Below are 27,291 nucleotides of genomic sequence, written 5' to 3' on the forward strand. Positions count from 1 at the left end.
AGTTTGGAAATAGAATAGATGACCTCAATAGGCATGCTGGTACTGCAGATAATAGTAAGCAGGTAAAGGAGCTCAGAAAACTGTGAAACACTTATCTTATTCTGCATAATGCAGGGGCAGATTACCCAATAAGCAAGGCACGTATGGGTTTACTTGTGCTTACTTGCTAATCTGTAGTGCACAATTCCAAAAAAAGGTGAAACTGTGTACTACAGATTAGTAAGTAAGCACAAGTAGGCCTGTGTGTGCCTCGCTTACTATAAGCTTGTGCATACCTTGCTTACCGGTTAATCTGCCCCTGGCAGAATGGACACTTACAGGTGAGGGCATGTCTCTGCTACATAAAGACTGACAGAATATACAGTACTCATGCCTTTCCTCACTCGAAGGTTATAGAAATAAAAACACTGCTAGATGAAATTTTTGAGGTCAGAAATACAATAGAGATATTCTCCTGTTCCTGTTTTGTGTTTGGATAGTATTTTAAATTATCTGTTAATAAATTTACAAAATATGCAATTATAATCTGCCCCCAAAAGATATTTGGAATTGGTTGGGAAGAGAGCAAATGAATACTTATAGTATCACGGTTTCTTAATGGAGCTACAGCTATATATTTAAAGTGAAAAGTAATACATTCGGTTTATTTTTTTCCCTAAGACCTATAGTTATCCAAAGACACCCCACTGGTAGTTACATTTCAAACAGCAAGATTCACTGATGATAAAACACAACCCAAGAGTCACACTGGAATTTTTGGAAGCTACATTCATTCTCCTAGGCCTTATGTGATTTCTTAGAATGATTTCAGCAAATCAAACAACTTCCAGTGCTACTTGACTTTATGCAAAGACTGCAAGGAGAGCTAGAAGAAAACGTAGAATTCTGAAGAACTATGACGCTTTTTTTTTTTTTTTATGACGCTAGGTTTTCCACGGTTATTATTACAAAAGACAGAGCAGATGTATTTTGGTAGCATCTAAAAATTTAAACCATTGTGGGGATTTCTACAATTTTCTATTATCAGTAAAAGCACTGCTTTTTTTTTTTCTTCCTCCATACTCATCTTCCTCTCTTAATTTCAAGGAACGAACATCAACCAAGCTGGAAGACTTCTATAGCAACAAAGAAAAAAAAAAGGCACATCTGTTGGTGGAGTTTCTCATTATTTCTCATTCATAACATGCTCTTCGGTCTGAAGAAGACTGGGAAGTATTTTACATGCAAGCAGGAGTGATTTTAATAAATAAGAACAACAAAATCTTTGATGCTTTAATGTTGGTTACCTTGAGGCGTATTTTAACATGCTTATATAACTTTGTGAAATGCATTATTACCAGTCATCGTCTTTTTACTGACAAAAAAGAGTGCTAATATATGGCAACATATTTCTAAAGTAGGTCTGTAACTAGCAAATGATTGTTTGCACATCTGCCTTTTCTTTCTCTAACACCTCAAAGCAACATAAGCAATAAAATGAACATTATGTGACTTTTTCAAATTCACATGAGGTCTTCATATGTACTTAGGCTAGGTTTACCTGACCTAAGTGAAGTAGAAAATAGAAGCAAATGTTTGGCTATACTAGGCCGAAAACAGATTTTTCTTGGATATCCTATTGAATTAAATTCCGTTTTTACTGAATTATCTTGTGAAAAGCTCAAGGTTGTTTAAACCCTTTGCTACTGCAGATATGAACTTAAAAGTTGAATTGGCCCAAGGCAGAGAGTAGATATCTGTGCCTTTTGGGGTACTCTAGGGGACTCTCTCCATCCTAAAGTAGGCTTCTCACTGGTTTGTGCTGGTGCAGTCTTCTTGATATGCAGGAACTTCTGCAGGAGAAACAAAATTGAGGGCTATGCCACCAAAGAAAACCTTAAAATGTATGTACGTCATTCTGACACTGGAGAGTGGTTCCCAGTCAGGACACAGTGTAAGAGGAACAGAGCTTTCTTTTTTGCTGTGCTAACAAAATTCAAGTATCAAATTAGTTGTCACTGTGGATTTTGAGAATGTCCATTCCTTTAGACAACTGAAAACAGAAGTCTCAATGCACATGAGGAAAGCACGATGCTGGGCAGCTGGAGTCCGAATTGGGTTAAGAGGGGTAGTGAGGCTACCCGACTGTGTTATAAAAAGGAAAAGAATGAGGGGCTCTAAAATGCAACCAACTATTCTGAAGATGTCCTCTGAGCCATGTATTCTGGTTAGGGTTTGACAAAAAATTGAAAATGAGATTGTAGATACAAATTTCTCAAAAATCTGCTTTGGGCACAAGAAATAGAACCCCAAAACCCAAACCCATTGCCATTGAGTCAATTCTAACTCATAGAGACCCCAAAGGGAAAGTAAGAACTAGGGTAGATGGAGACTGAGAGCATTAGCTTTAGAATCATGCCATCTTGAATCCAAGTCCTGCCTCTGGCACTTACAGCCTTGTGCCCTTAGGAAAATGATTCAAAATTCCTAAAGGTCTGTCCCTTTATCTGGAATAGTATTTATTTCACAGGCTGTGCTTGGGATTAAATGAGATGATTCACACAAAACACTCAGCAGAGTATTTGGCACATGGGGACTGCTGACACATGAGAGCTCCTTCTGAAATATCAAGTATGAGGTCTTGCCCGTTTTTCAGTAGTTTTAATCTGAATGAAATAGACACTTCTGCACATTATTGAAATATATACATATATAAGAGCAATTTCACAAACCATCAGAATCTCCACTCATATTGAAATCCATCATGGCATGGCTAAATTTTCCTTCTTCATTCTGTTTAACCGCCAATTGCTGAGTCAGACTCTCCAGTGTTGTTTTTTCCTTAAAAAAGAGAAATTTTTAATGAGCGCTCAATCTGGAAATTAGAATTATTCAAAGATATTTTTTTCTTGAGCCATACATAGTACATTAGCTTCTGGAAGGCAGTGGATATTCATTTATTCCCCTTTGCATGTTCAGCACATTATACCAAGGTAACTGAAGCAAATGATCAGCATGATTTTTGAAGGAATTTTGATTCTCTAGAACCCCTCTAAAGTCTTGGCATTTGGGTTTGGTCTGCCTAAAGGACATGTGCTGGAATCCTTGGCGACAGCTTTCCCAAATCACGAAACACACATAGAAATCTCATGGAAGCAACCTGTTTTAAAACATTTGGAATGTCTGCTTTATTTCCAGCCAGGCAATAGAAGTATAGGAGTGGCATGGCGCCCAGAGAAAGTCTTCCAATAGTCAGGTGACCTAATGATAGAAACATAATTCACAGTAGTGCCCTCTGGCTGCCATCTCCCTAAATGCCATCTGCATTCCTCATGCAAGGGTAATGAAGATGCTTAAATATTCATTGCTAATTGCTTGTCAAGTCTCTGTACATCCAGTGTGAGTGCCTGCTACTTGGACCACAATTTCATTTGGATTGCTAAGCCAAAATATTGAGTTGTCGAATTATTTGAGATACACATAAACCAAAATTAGATCTGTAAAGATATCAAGTCATTTAGAAGAATGCAGTGCAAGATTTACATTCATGGAGAACATGGCATTATCAACTAAATTATTTTCAGGGGCAAATATAATGTGTAATATAAACCACAGTAGGTATTAAGTTACTTCCAAATTAAGAAATGGGTTAATTTTAAGAACAGAAAAAGCATATAGTGAAAAGTTTATAACATTCTCTACAACTCTGTGCCATTGTTCTGAGAATGATGTGGTTCTAAAACAATTTTAAGGAAAGCATCGACTGGATCTCATGAAATTGGCTCAAGTCTCTTTATAATTATTCACCTTATTTTCTGAGGAACACAGGTAAACCACACACTGCAGAACTGCTATTAACACAATAAAATGTCCATGGAAAATAATCAACTGTTTAAGATATTTTATCACCAGTAAAGCACCCAACTAATGTTTCTATCAAAAACCCAATACCATATTGAAATTCTCAATAGAGCAGATGCTTTACTTCTACAAAATCTCTGGCGATATTACAATGGCACACACTAGATAAAGAATTCTCTTAAGTCAGCGGCCTTGGAACGCCTATACTATTCATCAAAGTCTGTACACGATTTAATAAAAAAAAATTTTAATTGTTAATCAGTATAAAATACAGTAGTGAAACTGGAAGCATTAAGTAATTTATATCAACTTTAGGTGCACAGGGTTACCTAGTACTAAAGCTGAAACAAATGCTTATATAAACTTTGACTCTATAGGATTATATGCTACTAAAGTTAAAATAAATTATCCATTTAAAAATGTAGAATCTGAACCAATTTGTTTTACATGTGAAATTGATGATTTCGGGTGCATTGTATGTTCTAGATTTCTTTTGCTGAGAGAGTCTGCTGTATACATTCAGCTGAGCTCATGAGCACCAAGGATACCAGCTTAACCGAATCTCTTTTTATAGTGAATGCAGCTGTTAAAACAGAGGACAGTTACATTAAAAAAACCACATTCCATCAACATGATCTGATAGTCCCCAGGTCAATGAAGACTCTACTGCACTATCTATGCAGAATGTACTGGGCATAGATTGTTTCTCAAGTTTTGATTTAACACTGTATACTGCAATAGTGTTACATATTTTCTAGAGCATTTTCCATTTTGAAGTAAAGTCTTTCAAGAAGAAAAAGCAAAATGCAGGCAATCGGAGTGTGAAAAGAATAAAATATTAAATAAATCTCAAGGTTCTGAGTTGAGCTCTATGGATCATGTGTCATCTTACTGAGAGGCTACAATTAGCAAATAATGAGCAGGAAAGTCACATCAGTCTTTAAATAAGTAACTTTTAACTAACCATATCTAAAGCACATGGCATAAGAAAATGATTCAATCAATTACCGAAAAAATGGAGGTTATGATACTTCTCAAGAGGATGTCACTGGGAGATAATGTAAGTCAACAAATTAAACTGGGCTTTTTATGCTACCCGTTTATAGTCATTTAAGCTAACAGTCATATGAAAAGGAAAAAAGGAAAGGTGATTCGATAACATGCCATGTATTTTTAATTAAAACATATTACCAAACCAAAAACCCATTACCACTGCATCTATTCCAATTCATGATGACCCCATGTGTATCAGAGTAGACCTATGCTCCATAGGGTTTTCAACGGTTAATTTTTTCAGAAGTAGATTGCCAAGCCCTTCTTAATATGTGCCTCTGGGTAGGCCCTGACTTCCAACCTTTAGGTTAACAGCTAACTATCTGCAACACCCAGGATCTACAAACACATTACAAAAACAAAACCAAACCAAATCCGTTGCTGTCGAGCTGATTTTGACTCATAGCAACCCTATGGGACAGAGTAGAACTGCCCCATAGGGTTTCCAAGGAGCAGCTGGTGGATTTGAACTGCCACCCTTTTGGCTAGCAGTCAAGGTCTTAACCACTGTACAACCAGGGCTCCAACACATTACAATAGCATGTAAATCAAACTGTAAGACTGCCACAATATAGAAATGCTAGCTGACTACAGGAGCCCTGGTGGCACAGTGGTTAAGAGCTTGACTGCTAACCAAAAAGTCAGAACTGCCCCTGCGGGGCAGTTCTACTCTTTCCTATAAGGTCACTATGAGTCGGAACTGACTCGATGGCAGCTAACAACAAAAACGACAACAACAGCTGGCCATAAATCAAGAAGACATAAAGGAACTGATGTAAGGGGGAGATAATAATAACCAAGTAGAAGATAGTTACCATATAATTCCATATGAAAATTAATCCTATCTTTAAAGTTTGTATGTAGTTTTTACATAGAGAGGTAAACATAAATTTATATGTGGATAAGAAAGTCTAGATAATATACTGAACCACCAGAGGAATGAATTTAAGAATAGTTCGCAAATATTTAAATTCAATTTTCAGCGTAAAGGATTCAGCCAAGTGGTACAGAGCACAGATGTGTACATTGAACTGATTCCTCCCACCCTACTCCTTCTAATCTCAACTATCCTCAGCTCTCCTCTCCCCAAATGAGTCCACCTATGAATTACTGTGCCTCAAACTCAACCATTAGAAATCCGTTTTCTGGGCTAAATTATATCCTCTCTAAAAGCCTCTTTTGAACATGCAAATATTACCAGAAAAGGTAATATCTGGATTCTCAGAGTTCTTATCATTAGATTACTCCTTTCCACACAGAGGTAGCTGAAGCAACATAAGGGCAGTAGGTATCAGATAGGAATGGGGTAAATGCAAAGATGTTGAAAATGGGAAACACCAAAGAAATTGTATTTGGGAGGCAGGAAATAAAAGTTGATAGGCACAGGTGACAGCTTTTCACCAACCTTATACTTTCAGTTCCATCTGGCTCTGATTCAAACCACATTAGTCAGGAATTTGTACAGAAAAATAGCACCCCACACCCCTACTTTAAGATCAGTGTTCTGGAACAAAAATGCAGTGTGGCACTTCTGCTTTACTCTTCTCGTTACCATCCAAATGCTGATCTGAAACTGAGGGGGTTTGCTGGTTTTCTCTCCCTTACCTTTTTTCTGTAAGAAAGAAAGCAAAAATCGAAGAAAACTAAAACATTTACAGAAATATTGGTCAATATTCTAAACTGCCCTGAGTAATCCTTGTGAGTAAAGGACACAGAGAGATAAATTACTACAAAGTGGCCAAAATCAGATTCTTGGGAATTTATTAACAAAGGTCAAACAAGGCCTGTACTTTCTCTGTAGAATAAAAACTAGCAATTTGATAGCCACATTTTCTTTGCAAAGATGAGTCCTATCTGGCTAATAGAATCTTTTACGACACTGCAGGTTTATTAAGATCAAGAGCAAACATCAGGTTAAACCTGTTTTTACTTGAAACAAGTTCTGATTCAATCTTGGCTTGAACGACGGCCCAAGTTGATTGAATCATTTACAGAAGAAAAAGTTTTAGACCATATAGTTATTTGGGGTCAAAGGAATACTTCTAAAACTCAACATTCAAAGAAGTATTTTTAATGTATTAATATTTCATTTAGGAAATTTGGCAGCTGTTCTTGGGCTCTGTGGCTTTTCCAATGACCTTCCTGACAGAAATCAGCATGTGTATTATGTTTGCGTAAGATACCAGGCTATGGAGGGAATCAGCAAGGACAGCCAAGAAATATTTAAGAGATGTGGGAAATTAGTTGATTAAAAGTGGTCAGTGTAGATTTGTACTTTCTATGCCAAAAACCATTTGGGATGGCAAATGGCCACAAGGAATAATAGAAGTATCTATCTGAAGTTATAACATGATGGATTTTGGCATCAGGGACAACACTTCTCAATCAAATTCTCCAATACATATTAGCTATATTTCCTTAAGAAAAGTCAACTAACCTCCCTGAGTACTAGAATCCTAATTTATAAAATGGGGCTTAAATATATAACAGACTTTTACAAATTTGAAAAAATAAAGATAGGGTTTTAATATTAGAAAAAAAAAATGCCAGTGTGAAAATTGGAAAGATAAATATTCTTCCTAACATGAGAATTGGAGGAATAGTTAATGCAATATGAGTGTTAAGTACACTGTTATGGTTATTATCCCCTGTTCTATTTTTTTTTTATATGGCCAGCGTACTTGACAAACACACATTAAAAAGGAGAACTTTGCTCATAACTCTAAAATTTGAGTTTTTTTTGTCTCTTGTCCATTATCTACTGCAATGCACTTAATCATTTTTATTATTTTTTCCCATTTAATTCTCAGGCACAATGAATTATAATGTAATAACAAAAGTCCAGCATATATTTAAATTGAAAATGTCCCTATTATACTAGTTCAACTTAAAAAAAAAAAGCCCTCAAAATTCATTGTTTGCAAAGGCATAAATGGATGTCCTTTGTTGATATTTCAAAGAGTAAGCAAAACAAAAGAACACAAAACATTGTACCTTAGAGGAGGCAGAGATTTCCTTAGTTACCTAATCCTAAATTAAACAGTGCATGAGTAGGTGGTTCCTCTATTAGTCTCTGAAATTGGGATTCATCTTAGTGATGACCTTGCACCCATCCTCCCCCCCACCCCCTTCATATACACAAAGAGAGAGATGGGTTGTGGATCAGCTATCATAATGGACATCCCTGAAATAAAGCTCACAAAGCTATAAAACTCATAAAAAGCACATGCATGAAATGACAGAATAGAGGGAGCCTGTCAAATGTTGACTCAGTAACAGTTAAACCCCTTCTGGCTGCACTTTTTATGGTTTCCTACTATACTAATAACACGGGAAGAAGGAAGGATCAAAAAAGGTTTTCCACCCTCCAGTTATACGAACCTCACAGACCACCAAAGGAGATGAAAGATTATTTATAACACCATAATGATTTATCAGGTGGAGATTTGTTTTCATCAGCGTAAGTAAAATATGAAGAAACAATGCATGTATCCACCCCCTCAAGCTTTCAGTTTTACTCTTCCTTATCTGAGGTCTCCATTTTCTAGAAAATAGTCCTCCACCCATGTAATCTAATGGTACAAATGGGGAAAAGGCTTTCTTGTTTTTTTTTATAAATTACATACACACACACCCCTCCCTATAACACCAACACGAATGCAAGTTGAAGAGATCTTTTGCTAATTTTCCCCTGTCAAGTATGAATTTATCCATTAGGATACTGTGGGACGGTATCCCTTAGGAATACTTTGCCATCAGAGAATCACAGAGATATATATGCTAATGGATTGGAAGTGTGTGCACATGTCCTCTAGTCCATTTATCCGTAAAACCAGCCTTTTCTAATACTAATTTTCCTCTTCTAAATTCAGAGATCCCCCTGCCCCACAGCACCAGAAATCATGAGGTGGCATCCAAACTTTTGTTCCACAATTTAATTTCCTCTCATGAAAAGTTTATAGGAAAACTACTGGGTGATAACGAGAGATGAACAAGAAAAAATTTGTTCAAGACTAACTATGGCTGAATATTTTACAACTTACTTAGTTTCATTCAGGCAATATGATCAAATTAAAATAGACCGGCGGATCAAGTTTTAGTAAGAAGTACTGTGAAACCCTGGTGGTGTAGTGGTTAAGTGCTACGGCTGCTAGCCAAAAGGTCTGCAGTTCATATCTGCCAGGCACTCCTTGGAAACTATGGGGTAGTTCTACTCTGTCCTACAGGGTTGCTATGAGTCAGAATCGACTTGACAGCAGTGGGTTTGGTTTTTTGGGTTTATTGTGAAGCTGAAGACTGGTAGAAAGTTTTAGTAGGGAAAACACAACTTCAATGAGTTCAAGAGTCTTGGTCCAGATAAATAACTTTCCAAGACAGCAAAATGACTTGTGGATTAAATTGGTATTTCCCTATTAATGATTTTTAGAGACTCAATATTAGAAAGTTGATGACAGGTAGCTAACTTTGATTTTCATAAATGAAGAGAGGGATTTGAAGAACAATGGCCTGAGCACTTCACGTATTTTACAAAAAAGATAGAAACAACTGCTACCAGGGTTAGTTAAGAACACTTAAGAGTAGGTGGTGACAAGAAGCTAGTATGGATTCACTAAGAAAAATAATGTTATAATGATTTAATTTTCTTTTCAGATCATAGGTCCTAGAATGCAGACCAGGAAAGTTCAATGACCATGATGGTTTGGATATCTGTTCAGTTTTGGATTATGCAACTATCAATATCCTTGTCATCATAAGAGGGAAATTGTACAAGATTCTGAAGAAAATATTTGAGTGGGGTGGGAAGAATAGATAACAGCTGTTGTCTTCAAATATTTTAAGAACTTCTGTGTTGAAGTAGAATCAATACCTGTCATTTGTGGACAGACTTTGGACATATGTAATTAAGAGACAGAACACTGACCAACAGTTGAAAGTTATTGGGTGATAGATATTGGGCCATTGAAAAAAGATTTATCTAGTCGTCAGAGCTGTCTATCTATTGAATGGGCTATATAAGGATATAACCAATTCTACTTTGTTGCAGGTTTTCAAGTATTGGTCATACAACTACCTTCCTGGTACACAAGAGAGATTGGAGAGGCAATTCAGCATCAGATGATGGGTTGGATTAAGTGCTCTTTTCATCTCCTTTAAGACCTACAATTCTATGATTTTATGTCCTTCTGAACTACACTTCTTAAAACAAGACTAAGATATTTTGACAACTGTATAAACTATAGGAATCCCTGGGTGGCGCAAATGAGTGAGCATTCAATTACTAGCTGAAAGGCTGGTGATTCGAATCCATCCAAAGGGACCGTGGAAGACAGGCCTGGCAATGTGCTTCTGGAAGATCACAACCAAGAAAACCCTATAGAGAAGTTCCACTCTTCACACATGGGGATGCCATGAGTCAGAATTGATTCACTGACAACTAACAACAACATAAAACATTTTTTTCTCTATCTATAAATAATTTTATAAATAATTTCTTCAAATGTTGTTAATATCAGGAGCAATACTTAAGCCACTTCATTTATAATTAAGAATTCTATACTCATTTTCTTAAATTCGAAGAAGATATTTCAAAATATGATAAAATGAAAAATTATGGCTATCGAGATATATTTTATGAGATTGTCCAACAGTAATCAGACTCACAGATTCAGCACTCTGTGATAGACATAGGTGCCCGAATTCAACATTATTAATTCAGTCCCTAAGCCTTGATGTGTAATATACAGAAAAGCTTCTTAATGAATCTGTAGAAAAATCATTCACAAAAAAGGTACACATGAATTACTGTTGTGGTAAAATACTGTTTCTATTATTTCTTCTGGTGAAGCTTATGGTCTGTACATGTGGAAGTAGGAAACCAAGAAAAGTAAAACTAAGATTTGGGATTTCACATGTCTCTTTTTTACTATATGTGGTGAGGATCCAACCAAAACCTAAAAAAAGCTTTTCTTATTATTTTAAACCAGGACACACAGACATACTGACTAAATACACTGAGTCAAAAACCAAAGGGTTAATATGAGAAAAACAAGAGGCCAGCAAAGAAAAATAACAGAATTCACAACCTACACAGGACATCCGGTGGGTGGGAGGGCTGCACAGATGTAAACATTAAACTGTTGTCTGATGGTAACTGTTCCATAAACAATGGGTAACTCAGTTACTGAGCAGCAGAGAGGTATAGCACGTTTCTCTTTCATTTTTCCTTTTCATGGAATAAAAGCTATAAAACTGTCAGCATTCTTACAAATGTAGCCTTAGCAGCCAGTAGTTACCTCAATAAAATAAATATAATTGGACTATTTTAAAAAAAGTCATCACTCAGCTCAAAAATGCTGGGTCTGACAAATAAAATCAGGCACATCAGGGCAATTGTTCACTTTTCAATTATCTGTGGTCATTTTAGGTAAGGGAGAGAACAAGAGAGATTAGAAGGCGTATTTAAACTCTCATTTTAATGGACAGCTAAAACCTCATCACGTTTTTTATCAAAACCACCACAAGGGGCAAAATGAATACAACTGAACATATTCTTTTTTTTCCCCTGGTTTATCCTTTAGTTAAGGGATGAGAGAGTGACAAAGAGATAGGAAGGGAGTAGGAAAAGAAGAAACAGAGAACTGATAAAGAACTTGGGGAGATGCTATTTGCTTAAATGAGGTTTTTTATAACAAAGCCTCAATAATGTACCAAAGAGTACAGATGACCAAAACAAGCCAATCTAATAAGACACTAGATTACTTTCTGGAATGCCTTTCAGTGGATTTCAGGGAAAAAAAGTGTGAACTTCAGGGTTCAAAAGCTGAACTACCACTTGAACAAATCTAATCTTCTCAAACTCAAGTTTTTTTAAAAAAAAATTTGAAATGGAGATAAAAATACTGCTCTATCTTAAAGTGTGATATCGAAATATGATGTGAAAGCATACTGAAAATTGTAAAACTGAAAATAAATATCGACAGCCATTATCACTCTTACGATTCATAGTCATATGTCTTTCTCATTTGTAAAAGAAAAGATACGTGATTGGAAAGATTGAATGGGACCTTTTCAAATAAATGCTAAATTCAGAATATCTTCTTGATAATTTTTAATCCATATTGCTGAAAGTGTCTGTAAAGAATCACACTGAAGAATACATCTACTAAATGTAAGAGGGTAACTGAAAAACAAATTTCCTTTTCATTGTTTCAGTGCCTCCATGTATAAAAGGCTTGAAGACAGAACTAATTAGTCCTGGGGAGGCGGAAGAGAGCAGAGAAGGGAAGAAAAGACCATTCTTGATAGGTGTGGTTTTTAAAAACAACCTTTTTGGTCCAACTATAACAGGGGTTCTTCCTTTCCTCAGAGAAAATTCAGAAATTCAGAGATGTGGAGATAAACATATAAAACTACAACCCTGGCATTTTAACAGTTATTATTTACATTTTATTGTGTATCCTTCTAGTCTTTTTTCTATGTACCATGGAAATGTACTTTTAAAATCTCTGGACCATTCTCTCTCCAGTGTTTTGAAACTTTATTCATGAATACAGTATTGTGAACATATCTTCCTACCCTCAAACAAATAGACAGTTTTAATCATCAGAGAGGCCTGTGGTTATCTACCTGAAAGTCTAATTTGGCATGCTCTGTGTGTCTCATTTTATTGGACCCTCCTGCACTAACCTCTCTACCAGAATGATGTAAGGAACACAAGACTCTCTGTTTGAAAACATGCACAGCTTTTCCAGGCTTGAAAATTAAACCATAAAAAGTTTACTGAAAAAAAAAAAAAAAACCCTTTAAAAAGCTCCTTAAAAACTCACACCATAATTGCTCCCCACCAAGCGTGGGCACTTGCTAGCTGCAAGTAGTGGCACTGTGACAAATGTAGCAAAACTGAAAGTGGGCTATACTAAGAGAAAGAAAAAGTCTTCCACTGGCCATCTGTGAAAATAAGGCATGTGGCCATTAAATGCAGAGGCTGTAAATATACACAAACTCCATGAAGCAAATGGCAAAAAAGGACTAAACTTCAAGCTCAAACAAATCAAAATGTTTAATGCATAGTTACCACTGCTGGACGAAAACAGCTCTGATCTTTGCAGTCTACAAACTCGGCATGTATTTCAATTAAATACCCCCAAAAAGAGAAGAAAGAAAAGGAAAGAAATGAAAAGACACAGAAGAAAACCATCTGGAACAAAAGGCTATAGACAGCCTATACTCAATTTCTAGAAACAAACAGCCCCTTTAACTTGCACCAGCCCGTCGAGAATGTCGATTGGAATTATTGAAAGGCTGACATATAGAGTGATGGATGGATGATGACATAATACCTATTTGCCTTTTTGTCATGGTCTTTGAAAACTGGCTGCTCTGTGCTGATAATATTCACTAAGGGGTTTTCCTCTCCCCTCCTGTCCCATAAGAAGTGTTCCCTAGCTAAGACACTCAGAATTAAGAAGGTTTCATGAATGAAAACAAAAGAAAAGAAAACCTCAGGTTCAAATGCCAAATGCACATATAAAGGCTGGTCTAGGTTTTCTAATAATCAGTTGCCTAGAAAGCAGTTCTCCACCCATTTTATATAAATGTTCAGAGGAGAGAGACTCCAATAATAAAAAGGCAAATATTGTGCTTCAGATTTTGTGTATCTTTTAAAGTTATCAAGTTATTATATACAAATATAGAGATTAAAAATAATATACTCTTACTTTTATAAAAGCAAAATATTAATGCCTTGGTTTTTTTTTTTTTTTTAATTTCTTCCTAGGCCAATTCTAACCAGAGGACTCTGATGATTGAGAACATTTTTTTTAAAGCACACACACGGTAGTAAAAGCTCCGAGTTGTACCACATTCTTCACATGATCTTTTTCCCTCTTGAAGGATTAACCTAAAAACACACCTACGTCCCTCAAAGTCTTTTCCCTAACCACTGAAATCTATCTTTTCTAACTTGACTCCACTGAGTCACTTTACCTAATGGCAATATCTACAAAACCATCCATAATCATTAATCGTAGTATCTCCCACTGAAAGCAGAGGCATGAGTTCCTTAATACTCACTTTTTCAAAGCAAAACCTGTTATTCACAATTCCTCACATGCCTTCTCCTTATCTAAGGGAGGGAGCATGTGTTAGATAATGCTGAACTAGGTACACTGCCAGTTTCTGAAGAGTTAACACTGCTGGCCCCATCCATCACACGGCCAGCGAAGCATCAGGAAAGAATGATGGATGTAAAATTATTACAAGGCTGCCATCCGATACACTTACTGCCATTTGTAACTAATGCTGGGACTGACACACTTTTTTCATTATTAAACATCCACATTAAGTCAACATTGGTCACTGTCATTTCATGTTTGGCACTCTGTTAAAGGGAAAGAAAAGCGTTGACAATGGCAGAAAAGAGGTGGTTGTAATGGAAGAGTTTCTAAGTGCCAAGAGTTTTATGTAATAAAATTAACCTTGCTTTACAGATCAGCTTACATAGTCTGTGGTGAGACTGATGATAAGCTAAAAAAGAAACTGGTGTCATTATTGAGCAAATTATTATTTAAATTATAAATGTTTATTCACCAAATTTTCACCTTATTCTATATAGATTTGTAAAGAATTCCTACTGAGCTTCAAATGGAAAAATAAGATATTTTCCTAGCTGTTCTTCCTTGCAGTTATAAAGGAATCCGTGGCTTGTGTATGTATTTACATTCCAGGTATACTGTAGGTACTCAATATTTGGTGAATAAATTCTCTACCTTAAGAAATGTCTGCATATGTTTGTAGGTTTATTTTTGTCAGTGACATCCATTTTACATAAGAAAAGCAATCTAGAAGTTGATCTTAATGTGTATAGAACATGCTTTCATAGGTTTAATCTCTTATCAAGCATGTTTTCCCATACACATGCTCCTATGTACGTAATTTAACTCTTTATAAATCAGAGACAAGGTACAAAGTCATGGATGTGTAACAGTGAAGAGAAAAAGAACACAGATAGATGGATAACAAATATAAAACAAACAAAATAAACCTGTTTCATGATGGAAATAACTGTGAGGTTTGATATCATTTTTATAATGTAGCTGTGACAGACAATGGCCTTTTCCTATCCAATAGTCATTCTGGTCCTGTTTTTCTTTCCTGCTAACATAACCTTTGAGCTCAAGATATCGCTTTTCTCAGGGAGGATAGGATAAGGTCTCTAGTTCAGATGAAGAAAATAATTTATGATGAATTTAGTCTCTATTTTTGGGCAGTAATTATCTTAAGAGCTGGCATACGATCAGATTCTAGCCAATGAGATGTTTGGAGAAGTCAGCTTGAGGACAGTGAAACTTCCCTATGAGAATAAAACCCATTGCTGTCCAGTCGATTCCATCTCATAGCGACCCTATAGGACAGAGTAGAACTGTCCCATAGAGTTTCCAAGGAGTGCCTGGTGGATTTGAACTGCTGACCCTTAGAAGGCTGAACTTAGCAGAGAAAACTACTTTTCCTTCCTAAATCGGCCTGCCTTCATATAATGGAATATTTGTAGTCGCAGTAGCCATTTTGTAACCCTAAGGGAAAAAAACACAAAAGAATCATAGAGATTTTAACCATAGCATCACTGAGCCAATGAATTAATACCACCAATGTCATATCCTAAATTCCATTATGTGAGAAAACTAATCACTATTTGTTTAGGCTACTGCATTAGATTTCCTGATAAATGCAGCAAAGTAGATTTCCAGGAGACACTACAGCACAGGTACACTCTTACTAGCATAAGTGCATTTGGAGTGAGGGAAATAAGCTGGGAAACTTCTATTCTATTCCTCATTTCAATTGAATGGATTGGGTCTCTATTATATTAAAGTTGACTAGTGGGACCAGGGTACAAACTGAGGTTTTTATGATCTCCTATTAGGAGATCTTTCTATATGTTCAAGCAAAAGGTCAAGAAGTTGAGTATGCAGCTAATTGGATGGTCAAAACTGTGCCATATGGGTGATGATGAGGCAAAGTGATGCTTTTTATAAAATGAATGCATGAGGGTTTTCTTTCTGATTCCTCCTACCTGAGCTTACTTATTCATCTATAACACTAATCTGTAACAGAGCTGTGTGGTAAAAGATAACATTATTTGAATATACAATCAGGCTATAATTAACCAGAGATGACAATTATAAAAAACTGTCCCAGAGTTTCCAAGAAACCTGACATACACAGTTCTTGGGTTTGGTGAAACACTTCCAAAAAAGTAAAGAAATGAGAAATCTTTTAGGAGTTTTCAATTAAAATGTGTTTCAGTAAAAATGACTTCTATTGTGTGTTTTGGTACATACCACTTAAAAACATTCTTTCTTAACTTCACATCTCTAACTGTTTTCACTGTCCAATTACCGTTTTTCAGAATTAAGACCTTCTGAGTGACTTGGGACAGCCACGTCGGCTATTTGAAACATAAAACAAAGTTAATGTGTATAAGGTTTGCGTACCCAAGAAAACAAGTATCTCCTCCTCTGGATTCTAGCTATATGGATCTCAGGCAATGATACTGCCTCTCAGAGGGTTATAAATCACCAATCATGTGAGGGTTGCATTTCTTTTTTTTCCCCCTTTCCTCACTCCCAGGTCCTTTCCATCTTTCTCCCCCTCCCTCCTTATATTTCATGTATTTAGAGACATAACTATTGTTTTAGAGAGAAAAAAATGTCCTTTTGGGATTCAAATTATATGAGAAGATGACAGTGTAAAATATAAGATTAATCTATCATATATTCTGCTTACATCTTTCACTAAGAACTATGAAGCAAAATTTCAACAAAAACTACTGATCTACTTATCTGGCCAGGGATAAATTTGAGTGATTATAAAAATTTATTAAAAAGTTAAGCATTTGGAAAATAACAATACAATATACGTAGTGATGTTCCTTTACGTTAAAAAAAAAAAAAAAACAAGTTTGTATCAAGGGGAAGATCTACCTTTGTCAACTCAGGTACGTACAACTGGTATGAAATGCTAAGCAATATGGGGTCCTCGTTCAATTCCTCTAGGTGGGTTCATACACATAAATATGTAATGATTAACAGTCAAAAGAATAATCTTATCTAAACTGTAAACTCTATAAATGAATTTTCTTGTTCAACATAGTATCTCCAGTACACAGCACAGTTCCTAATACACAAAAAACATAGTAGGTGCTAATATTAAACTGATTACTAATTAAAAGATATTAATTTGACATTATTATCTCATGCCCACGAGTTGCACAGACTGGTAGAAAAATCATTAATATTGTAGAAATGATGCCCAAGCTAGTTCAGCAGGAAAAGGCAACCACAGTAACAGCTGCTTCAAAGAGAACTTCGACAACCTGTCTCATTCTCAGGTGTCACCGATAACATAAGGGAGGAACTAATTCAGATCCTTCTGCTGAGAAAGTTTCCTTACACATTCCAAGGGTTTGCCATACTATTACAATAACGGAACGGCTTCATTTTCATATTTAAGATTTTTACTTAAAACCTGTAAAAATATAAGACGATAATTGAGGATCTACCTCAACTACATTGAAAATGCATGGTGAAAAGATTGGGAATGATAGCCTTCATGAGAATGGAAAGGTAGTTATAAATCTACATAGTAAAAAAGGAAAAGAAAATTCAAAGTAGTAGCTTTCAACAAAGGCACTCGCACTCCTGCAACCCAAATAGGACATGCTAATTGGAGAAATAAAGTAGGATTGTGGAGTGGAGCAAGAAGCGGAAATAGGGTTCCCAACTATGGATATGTATGGAATAAAGTAAATGCAGATGGTTCTACTCCTGCCACTTAATCAAAAGGCTGTGCAGAGCCACTGGAGCCGGCATAAAGTCATGTGTTACAACAACAGCTGATCTGTATTAGAGGAGATTAACTCACAATGCCATGGTGGAGGGCCCAGGATTATTTTATGTACTTCCATTGCCTTACAAGCCGTCAGCACAATTATTGCCCTCCAATGTGAATGACTGATCTGTAACCACAGCTAAACAGCATGCTGCTTAGGGGCCTAGGAGCTTCATGAAGATGAATTTCCATACCATCAAAGTGCTTTTAATGGGCTCCCTGATCCAACCACAAGACCTATTTTGCAAGTATACAGAACTCAGGATGAAGGCTTCCTGTCCAAAAGGATTTGGTCGGTTGTCACTTGACAATTCCCAGCCAGCACAGGGGAGAAGAGGGGGGAGATAGGTAGAGTTGTCTCTGCTTTGGGGGATTAAAATAAAAAAATAAAAGGGTACAGATGCTTGCTGAATGCAACCAACTGCTGTATCCACAGCTGAATCCAATGCGCTTAACAAATAATGGCAATTTAGCTATGCTTCCGAGGAATAGCCTGAGTCACTTTGCATTAGCATCTGGCCGAGTGTTAAACTCATTTCTACATGGGGAGCAGAGAAAAGGAATTTCTGTTCAAGAATCCTTTCAAGAATGTTTAAATATTTGAATATAAATTCCTTCTTAGACCTGTCGCTTTGCTTTTCCCCTTCCCTTCTGGTGCTTAGCTATAAAAATTGTGTGCCCTTCTCTCTGCACCGATATCATTCTTCGTATGTTGTAAGACTTTGAGGGGATGTATATTGACCTATACTTCGCTCTTCCCTCCATAGACAGAACAGTATAGAAATAATTTCTCCATCCTTTTACCCATATCAGGACCAGAGGAAAAGTACAATTGTGACAGGATCACATGTATGTATACCTTACCTCTACTATGCAGACTGCTAGCTTCTTAGAGTTTAAAGACTAAATTCCATATAAAACTTGGGAAACCAGAAAACTACACGAATTAGCAATCTGCTCGTCTGGATAATATTGTTTGACTCATAAGCTTCCGTGACAATTAACTTTTTTTTTTTTTTAATAATTTTTATTGTGCTTTAAGTGAAAGTTCACAAATCAAGTCAGTCTCTCACACAAAAACTCATGTACACCTTGCTACCACTCCCACTTACTCCCCCCCTAATGAGACAGCCTGCTCTCTCCTTCGTGTCCATTTCTCCAGCTTCTAACCCCCTCCACCCTCTCATTTCCCCTCCAGGCAGGAGATGCCAACATAGTCTCAAGTGTCCACCTGATCCAAGAAGCTCACTCCTCACCAGCGTCCCTCTCTGACCCATTGTCCAGTCCAATCCATGTCTGAAGAGCTGGCTTCGGGAATGGTTCCTGTCCTGGGCCAACAGAAGGTCTAGGGGTCATGACCACCGGGGTCCTTCTAGTCTCAGTCAGATCATTAAGTCCGGTCTTATGAGAATTTGGGGTCTGCATCCCACTGCTCTCCTGCTCCCTCAGGGGTTCTCCGTTGTGTTCCCTGTCAGGGCAGTCATCGGTTGTAGCCAGGCACCATCTAGTTCTTCTGGTCTCAGGATGATGTAGTCGCTAGTTCACGTGGCCCTTGCTGTCTCTTGAGCTCGTAATCACCTTGTGTCCTTGGTGTTCTTCATTCTCCTTTGATCCAGGTGGGTTGAGACCAATTGATGCATCTTAGATGGCTGCTTGCTAGCGTTTAAGGCCCCAGATGCCACTCTTCAAAGTGGGATGCAGAATGTTTTGTTAATAGATTTTATTATGCCAATTGACTTAGATGTCCTCTGAAACCATGGTCTCCAGACCCCTGCCCCTGCTATGCTGGCCTTTGAAGCATTCAGTTTATTCAGGAAACTTCTTTGCTTTTGGTTTGACAATTAACTTTTAAGTTATTGCTAAATAGCTGATCTTTTTTTTTCTTTTATCTTTTTATCTTTCTTTTATCTACTGTGTCTAGTAACCATAGATTGTGTAAAGGGAGATTCAGTAACATTTTTAAAATTTCAATTCAAAACATATCAAATATTACCAAAAGCAGTACATTCTTCTGAGCGTTCTGTAATAACAACTCCTAACAAAATACAATGAATCCTTAGGAAAAAGTTTGACTTTTTTATATCTCAAATTCAGAGGTTTCACTGGCCTTAGGCATTAATAATAATGTCAGAGTTTTAAAAGTGCATTTTCTTTTATGATAGAGTCAAATTTTCCAGTTGCGCAGTCACTTAAAACTCGATAGTGCTTTGCGTTGGAAACATAAATTATGACAAGCTTGGGATTCTAACTAAGTACTTAGAACATGAGCATGGGTATCATCCAAGCTTATGCCGATTAAAGAAGATTCAGCATTTTCAAACCCAGCTCATCCTCACACAGAAGTTAAGCAGCTCCATAAAGCAAAACTTACACTCAGACCAAGATATTTCAAATGTCGTTTGCTTTTAATACAAACTGATGGCACAGAAGATATTAATTGTCAATACGATTTGGAAATGTTTGCAACTCTTCCCATTTCCAGATGGCTTCTATTAGGATGAACACAGAGACTTCTATATTGATAAAAAGGGAAAAAATAAAAAGGGAGGCGGACCCATTATTCTGAAGATGGTGAGAAGATTAAAAGATAATAAAAAAAAGAGAAGTATTCAGGCAATTGAGGCATTTTTGAAAAGTAGTTTATTACATGAACTAACCTTTTCTGTCCGGCAGTTATTGAGACCTAGACTATTCACAACAGCCACCTTCCCATCAAGGACCTGCTGCTCCCGCCGAAGCTGTTCCTTCATTTGCCGAGCTTCTTGGATTGCCTTGGTGACAGCATCATGGTCATTTAAATAACCTGATAATGTGACAAAATAAAGGATATGTTTTGGACAAATGCATGGATAAGTTAACCATAAAAATCACTTATAGTTTTGGTAACGGCTAGTATCTGGCATACAATAATTTCTCGATGGGGTTTGTGTAAAGTTAATGAATAAATAATTGATGACTGATTTACACAGTATATATGAACATGGTGCCAAACATCTGTAATAAAAACATAATACTGAAGTGAAATATGGCTGTTTCCAAATATTTGGAAAGAAGTTTAAAACATCATAGTTCTAAAATAAACTTCTTAGTTATTATCTGAATATTTCATAGTGCATAAAAAAATCTTTGATTTTTTATCCAAGAATCATGTCTATAATTCCATGACTATATGATCCAGGGATTGGATAATTATTTTAATTATTGAATCTCTCATAGTAGTAGAAAGACTAATTTAGAGTTTGTGTGTAGCACTGTTAGTTTTGCTATATATGGAAGGAATAAAACATTGACTGACTGAGAGAACCCCCTCCCCCAATCCATTTATGGGAAAATAAACCACAGGTGGCAGTGGTTTGCTAAGGATACAAACTTATAATCATTAAGATGCTAAATTTAAAGCACAAACTGTAACCAAGCACCTGTGATTGCCTGATATGAAGTTGTGGCTACTGGTAACTACAGTCACACTTAATTCACACTATTAATAAGATGTTCAAATGTCCAACTTGGTTTGCAGCTCCACAATCCAGAGTTTGTAGAACAAAACAAAACCTGCCAAATCATTTCTTTTAAAGAATAACAAGTTTAAGGAGAAAAGCTAGTTTTTAACATAATTTTCAATTTATCACTGGTCATGTCTTTCTTTGCTGCACATGATTCCGGTGATCTGTGTGATCTTCGGGTAGAGTACTGATGGGAAGAGATTGTTTTGCAAATATTTAAAGGAAGGCTAATACCTATCATCTTACTCTCTCACTATCTTTTAACTAGGGCATAAAATGACATAAAATGAATCTGTAGTATGAAATTGCCCAGAAAAGGGACTTGTTTGTGACATGAGGCTAAATCTAACCAGATCCATTGGTGAATTGTGACAGATGGAGGGACTGTGAGACAGAAGGCAGGCACTAATCACACATAAAATGACCGGCTTGCCTCAACATGTTCCGTGGATTCCAGCAAACTTTACACCCTAATCCATTTTTAGAACAAAAAACATCTGGGCCATAAATCCTCTAATCTGCCAAAACACGCTATTAAATCCCATGATTTGTTGAAAAACACTAAGATTAAAGAAAGGAAATATAAAATGGCTAACTGCCGTGTTAGGAAAGTGTTATTAATACTCTTTCTTTGTCTCAATTATGAATGTTCTGGTACTAAAGAGCCTTGTCTAATCATGTCAGGTTACACATCCTTGCTGTATTGCTAGACTCTTCTATCTGATCTGCTGATTGCCAAAAAACATAGAATATTTTCTTGCTGCTTAAAACATTTCTCTTGAAGAAACTGATGTCAGATTAGTACAGTGCTTCAGTGCTGGAAATGTTCTAAATGATCCATGCCTCTTTCCCCCTATTATGTCCAGACTAGACCTAGTTCTCTGATTGCTTTGAGGCAGAAAGATAAGTTCCACTGCAGGGGATAGAAAGGGGAAGCTTGAGGACTACTATATATTTTGCCTTCTAAGAGCCAAACTCATTGGAACTTATCCAAAGACTAAAGTAGATTCCTGGTTGGTCATTATAAATACAATATGAACTGATAACTATTTAGACCTCGAATGTACCTTTAGGGTTAATATTTACTATGAAAGATGGTTGTATTTAACCTTATACTATCCTCAACATCCTGGCTTGGTTCTCCTGAACAACCTCCTTAATACAGTACATTACTCTTGAATTTGTTCTGTTTGTGAACAATACTACTCTAGAAAGAAATACAGCTCTTGTATGACAGTGATGGTTGCAGGATATGTTCCCTTAATAGGATTTTTAAGAGAATCAGCCTGATTTTTCTACCCCCTAACTGCTATTTATGTACAAGCCAGTATCATGCTTTTCTGTAGTCTATTCGGTTTCTAGGTAGTCTATTGAGCTTCTCCAGAGTACAAATATATTTGAAAAGGTTTGGCACATGGAATTGAATGAAAGCATGAATTCTTTATGCTTTTTAGTGGCTGCCAAGATAACACTGTGTAGGAAAAATGACTAATATAGATGCAAGAGGAATGTAAATTATTATGGGGGTGAATAACTGACAGACCTATGTTCTGTAATGGCTATTTCCAATTTGAGGTGTATATTTATCTGTGTGTGGATGAAAATAAATGTTCCCATTAAATTTTACAGTCTTCCTTTTAGAGACTCTTGGAGTTTCATTAAAATGCTATCTGAAATTCTACCATTTGTGTCTCCTGTTTTGATTCACAAAACCATTTATATATTACAGACCTGGATCTTAGTAGGATTGCTTGCAGGTTCTTTACATTTTGTTCTCATCATCGTAACCAAAACCCCAACCCCACAGACACCCTCTCTCAGCAAATGGCCTTGCCTCTGATTTTGCAAAAACCAGTAAGGGTGAATTCTGACCTTCCTCTTGCCCCCCCGCCCCCCCGCCCCATGTTACCTTTGACTCCATCTCCATTTAGGCCCAATATTCCCTCCTATTATAATGAATTGAGAGCCCCGGAGGTGCAGTGATTAAGAGCTATGGCTGCAAACCAAAAGATCAGCAGTTCGAATCCGCCAGCTGTTCCTTGGAAACCCTATGGGCAGTTCTATTCTGTTCTATAGGGTCACTATGAGTAGGAGTCAACTCGACGGTAACAGGTTTTATTACGATGAAAATATATTCCTGCTTTAATTCAAGGTGGAAACCCTGGTGGCGTAGTGGTTAAGTGCTACAGCTGCTCACCAAAAGGTCAGCAGTTTGAATCCACCAGGCACTCCTTGGAAACTCTACAGGGGAGTTCTACTCTGCCCTACAGGGTTGCTATGAGTTAGAATTGACTTGAAGGCAGTGGGTTTGGTTAATTCAAGGCAAATACCTAAACTCGTGCTCTAGATTTTTACATCTCTTCATTGATTATAAGGAGCCCTGGTGGCGCACTGGTTAAGTGCTTGGCTGCTAACCAAAAGGTAAACGCTTTGAAACCACCTGCTGCTTCAAGGGAGAAATATATGGCAGTCTGCTTCAATAAAGATTACAGCCTTGGAAGCTCTATGGGGCAGTTCACTATGAGTTGGAAATGACTTGATGGCAATGATTCACCAATTATTCCCTTTTTCATTTATATCATCTACCTGGACTCTCTTACATCTTCACCATCTCAACTTGTAAGTACTTAAGGTTCTATCTTCTCATAAAACAAGCAAATGAAATCACTCCCTTGACTTTGTGTTGCCTTCTGTCTTTCAACTCTCTAACTTCTAAGCTAAGCTTCTCAAAAACTATATTATAGCCTCCCATTCCAGTCTCACCCAATACTGTCTGGCTTCTGCTTCCTTCAATCTTATTATTGCCAAATCCAAGGGACATTTTCCACTCCTCACAGAACGATGGCTCTACCAATTGTTACTAAAACTCCCTCACTTCCTTGTTTCTCATCTAACACTGGATCCTCTTTCCTCTCTAACTCCATCTTACTCTCTTTGCCTGGGATCCTTTCTTTACCTACTCCCTAGATTTTGGTCACAGGTTTTAATCCTCAGGAAAAGCATGGGTTTTGAAGCCAGACAATCCTGAATGAAAATCCTAGCTTTGCCATTTACTAGCTATATAAATTGTACACAATTTTTAACTTTTCTAAGTTATTTGTCTCATTGATTAAATGCAGATTATACTCACTAGATGACACAAATGCTGCAAAGATTTAAAAAGAAAAGAGAAAACAGGAAACTACCCTTGGCTTAAAAGATGTCCTTAAAACTCTAAAGGGTGGGGAAGAGAGGTTTCCAAATGCTATAAGATATATATTGCCTGCCTCAAATCCTTCCTGATTTCCATATACACACATCTGTCTAATAAATTTCTCTACTCAAATGTCCCATGAGTACCTTGTAATGCCACATGTGTAGCATGGAATTTGTCATCTTCCCACTGCCTCAATCTTTTCTTTCTGCATTCCATATCTACTTCTAGTTGTCTATCCAATAATTGAGAATCATCTAAGATATCTCCTTCTCCCTCACCCCATACATACAAAAGGCAACTGAGCCCTGACAGGGATGTCTCCCCCTTGGCTCTCCACCATCTCAACCTGTAAGTGCTTAAGTATTTACCTTCTTATAAAACAAGCTTTGATTCTTCTCCATCCCCATGATCCCTGCTTTGCTTAAAGCTACCTCACATCTTGACTGAGCGCCTGCCATAACTTCCTAACTGCTTTCTCCATCTTTAGCCTCACACTCCTTGAGATAAATCACTCAAAAATATTTCAAAAAAAAATTTTTTTTATTGTGTCACTTTATCTGATTAAAATAAAAACCCGTCTTTTGGTTTCAGTGCTTTAAGGAAAATATCGTAAAATGGTAATCTGTAACATTCTGGGAAAAAACAATTTTCTGTCCAAATAAGTGTGGGAAATGAGAATTTAAAAAAAGTCAAACTGGTTTCTTCACTGCATGAATTCTCAAAATCTATAATGTGTTAATAGGTACTGTGAATCTTTTAAGAGAGAACAGTGGTATGCAGCTTTTCCCAAACACACTGGAACAAGAACTCTTTAACGTTCACTTAAGTGTCATTATGTGATACATTCCAAACATTTAACTTGAAGTCTCTTCATGATAGCAACTCAACTTAAGTCTTCCATGTTACCTCCTGCCAGTCTCTCATGGGTCCTGTGCTTAAGGTGAACAGAACTAATTCTTTTTGAAAATCAGGCCTCTCTCCACACTCCTTTGCCTCTGAAGCTGTTCTGTTTTTCTCAAACACTATTTCTTTCTGGTGTATTTGGGAATTTATTCATATTTATTCATACTTCATGAAGGAATTCCCTGGCCCACCTCAGACAGGCTCCTTGGTGAAAATAATGCTTCTCATTTACATGTTCCTTTGAAACTTTGTAAATGTTTTTATTGTCACATTGTCTTACATTTTTGCTAAGTTTGTCTTTAACTCCAGTCTATGAACTGCTCCAAGGCAAGTTTTTTTTTTTTTTTTTCTTTCAATCTCTTATTCCTTTGGCTCATGGCAGGGCCTACTGAAGGAATAAGGGCATATTTCTAAGTTGAAAGCATCTACCGTTATAATTCCAAGTTCAGTGATTATATCTGTCTTCATATCAGTGGAGCCCCATATCATATGACATGTATTTATTAAAACCGATGGACTGAACAGCTACTATCAGGGCAATACAAATTGTTATTCACTACATATTTATTTTATATTGGACTTTTCAGCTATAAGTCAAAGTAAGGGCATATGTGTTCAAAATGATTCTCAATAAATACTATACTCCCTTCTATTTTTGAGGTCATTTACCATCTTCAAATTTTTGACACACTTATATATATAGTCAGAGAGCTGCTGGCACAGTGGTTAAATGCTTGGCTGCTAACAGAAAGGTTGGCAGTTCGAACCCAGCAGCTACTCCTTGGGGGAAAGATATTGCAGTCTGCTTCTGTAAAGATTTACAGCTTTAAACACTGTGGGGCAGTTTTACTCTGTCCTAGAGGGTCACTATGAGCTGGAATTGACTTGACAGCAACAGAGTTGGTTTTGGTTTGGATATATAGTCACTTCATCTGTGAAAGTGCATGAGAATTAATTATATATTAAATGTAAAGAAATGTGCAAACAGTAGAGTACTATGCAAATATTAATTGTCAGATGTCAGTTGATACCTTTAAAACCACTGATAACTCAGCGGTTTTCTACGAAGTTATTATAATATTCTTGCTCAATCACTCACCCACATAGAAGCTTTTGTCATTGAAAACAAAATAGTAAAACTTCAAGGCAATATCTTCCTTCACATTATCATATTTTAAAATAAAATGTTGTCAAAATAAAGTACCAAATGAATGAAATTGACAATATTTCCCTCCATCTTACTGGGTTACTATGCACCTATTATGCTTGCTCAGGTAAAGCTTTACTTTTCATGTATTAATGCCTCCAAAGAGTGTAGGCTAAGTATATGTTCCCACGATATGGTAAAAGAGACTGTAGGCATCTCAAAACCTCAGTCCAAGATTTTCACCTGCTTAATTTTCTAGGCTTTGCAAAATGTACTGCAAGAGAAAGTACGTAATACTTAACTGTTGGATGGAGAGGTAAATGGATAAGGAAATGACTGAGAAAAACATCTAATGCAGAGAGGCTACCAATAGGCAACAACTAAAAAGAAAGAATGCCAACCCAGCCTATAGTTGTAGGCCCTAATCTCCACTGGCTGTGAATTTGAGCAAGTTATAAGGTCTTCATGTACACTGTTTCCTTAAGGTTAAAACAGAGTTAATAAAGATAGCACCATAAACCTATCCACACTCTGAAAGGAACTTACTTAGAATCCCTGGCGAGCACTTAGCCTCTTTAGGCCTCTGTTCCTTTTCTATAAAAATAATGTTAGGACTAGATGATATGGATATCTGCTCTATCTAGCTAAGGGTCTTTAATTATACAACAGCTACAGTGATAATAGATTAAAAATGCTTTGAAAAAAATTAAAAGTGTCATACATATGTACGACATAGGTGGAAAAGGCCAATGAGGAAAAGA

General features: G+C 36.7%; 1 protein-coding gene across 21 annotated transcripts in view; it reads right to left on the reverse strand.

The window, feature by feature from the left end:
• Nucleotides 1–27,291, reverse strand: part of SOX5 (SRY-box transcription factor 5) — a 1,155,824-nt gene that overhangs the window by 14,083 nt on the left and 1,114,450 nt on the right. For all 21 annotated transcript variants that reach the window (XM_049885159.1, XM_049885162.1, XM_049885160.1 and 18 more), the window contains 2 exons: nt 20,439–20,584; nt 2,712–2,820 (listed from right to left, as the gene is read on the reverse strand). In XM_049885159.1, the coding sequence (XP_049741116.1) occupies nt 2,712–2,820; nt 20,439–20,584 (255 nt within the window). The remainder of the gene's footprint in view (nt 1–2,711; nt 2,821–20,438; nt 20,585–27,291) is intronic.

This window comes from Elephas maximus, chromosome 4, assembly GCF_024166365.1.
Source record: "Elephas maximus indicus isolate mEleMax1 chromosome 4, mEleMax1 primary haplotype, whole genome shotgun sequence".
In the NCBI taxonomy this organism is placed as follows: domain Eukaryota; kingdom Metazoa; phylum Chordata; class Mammalia; order Proboscidea; family Elephantidae; genus Elephas; species Elephas maximus.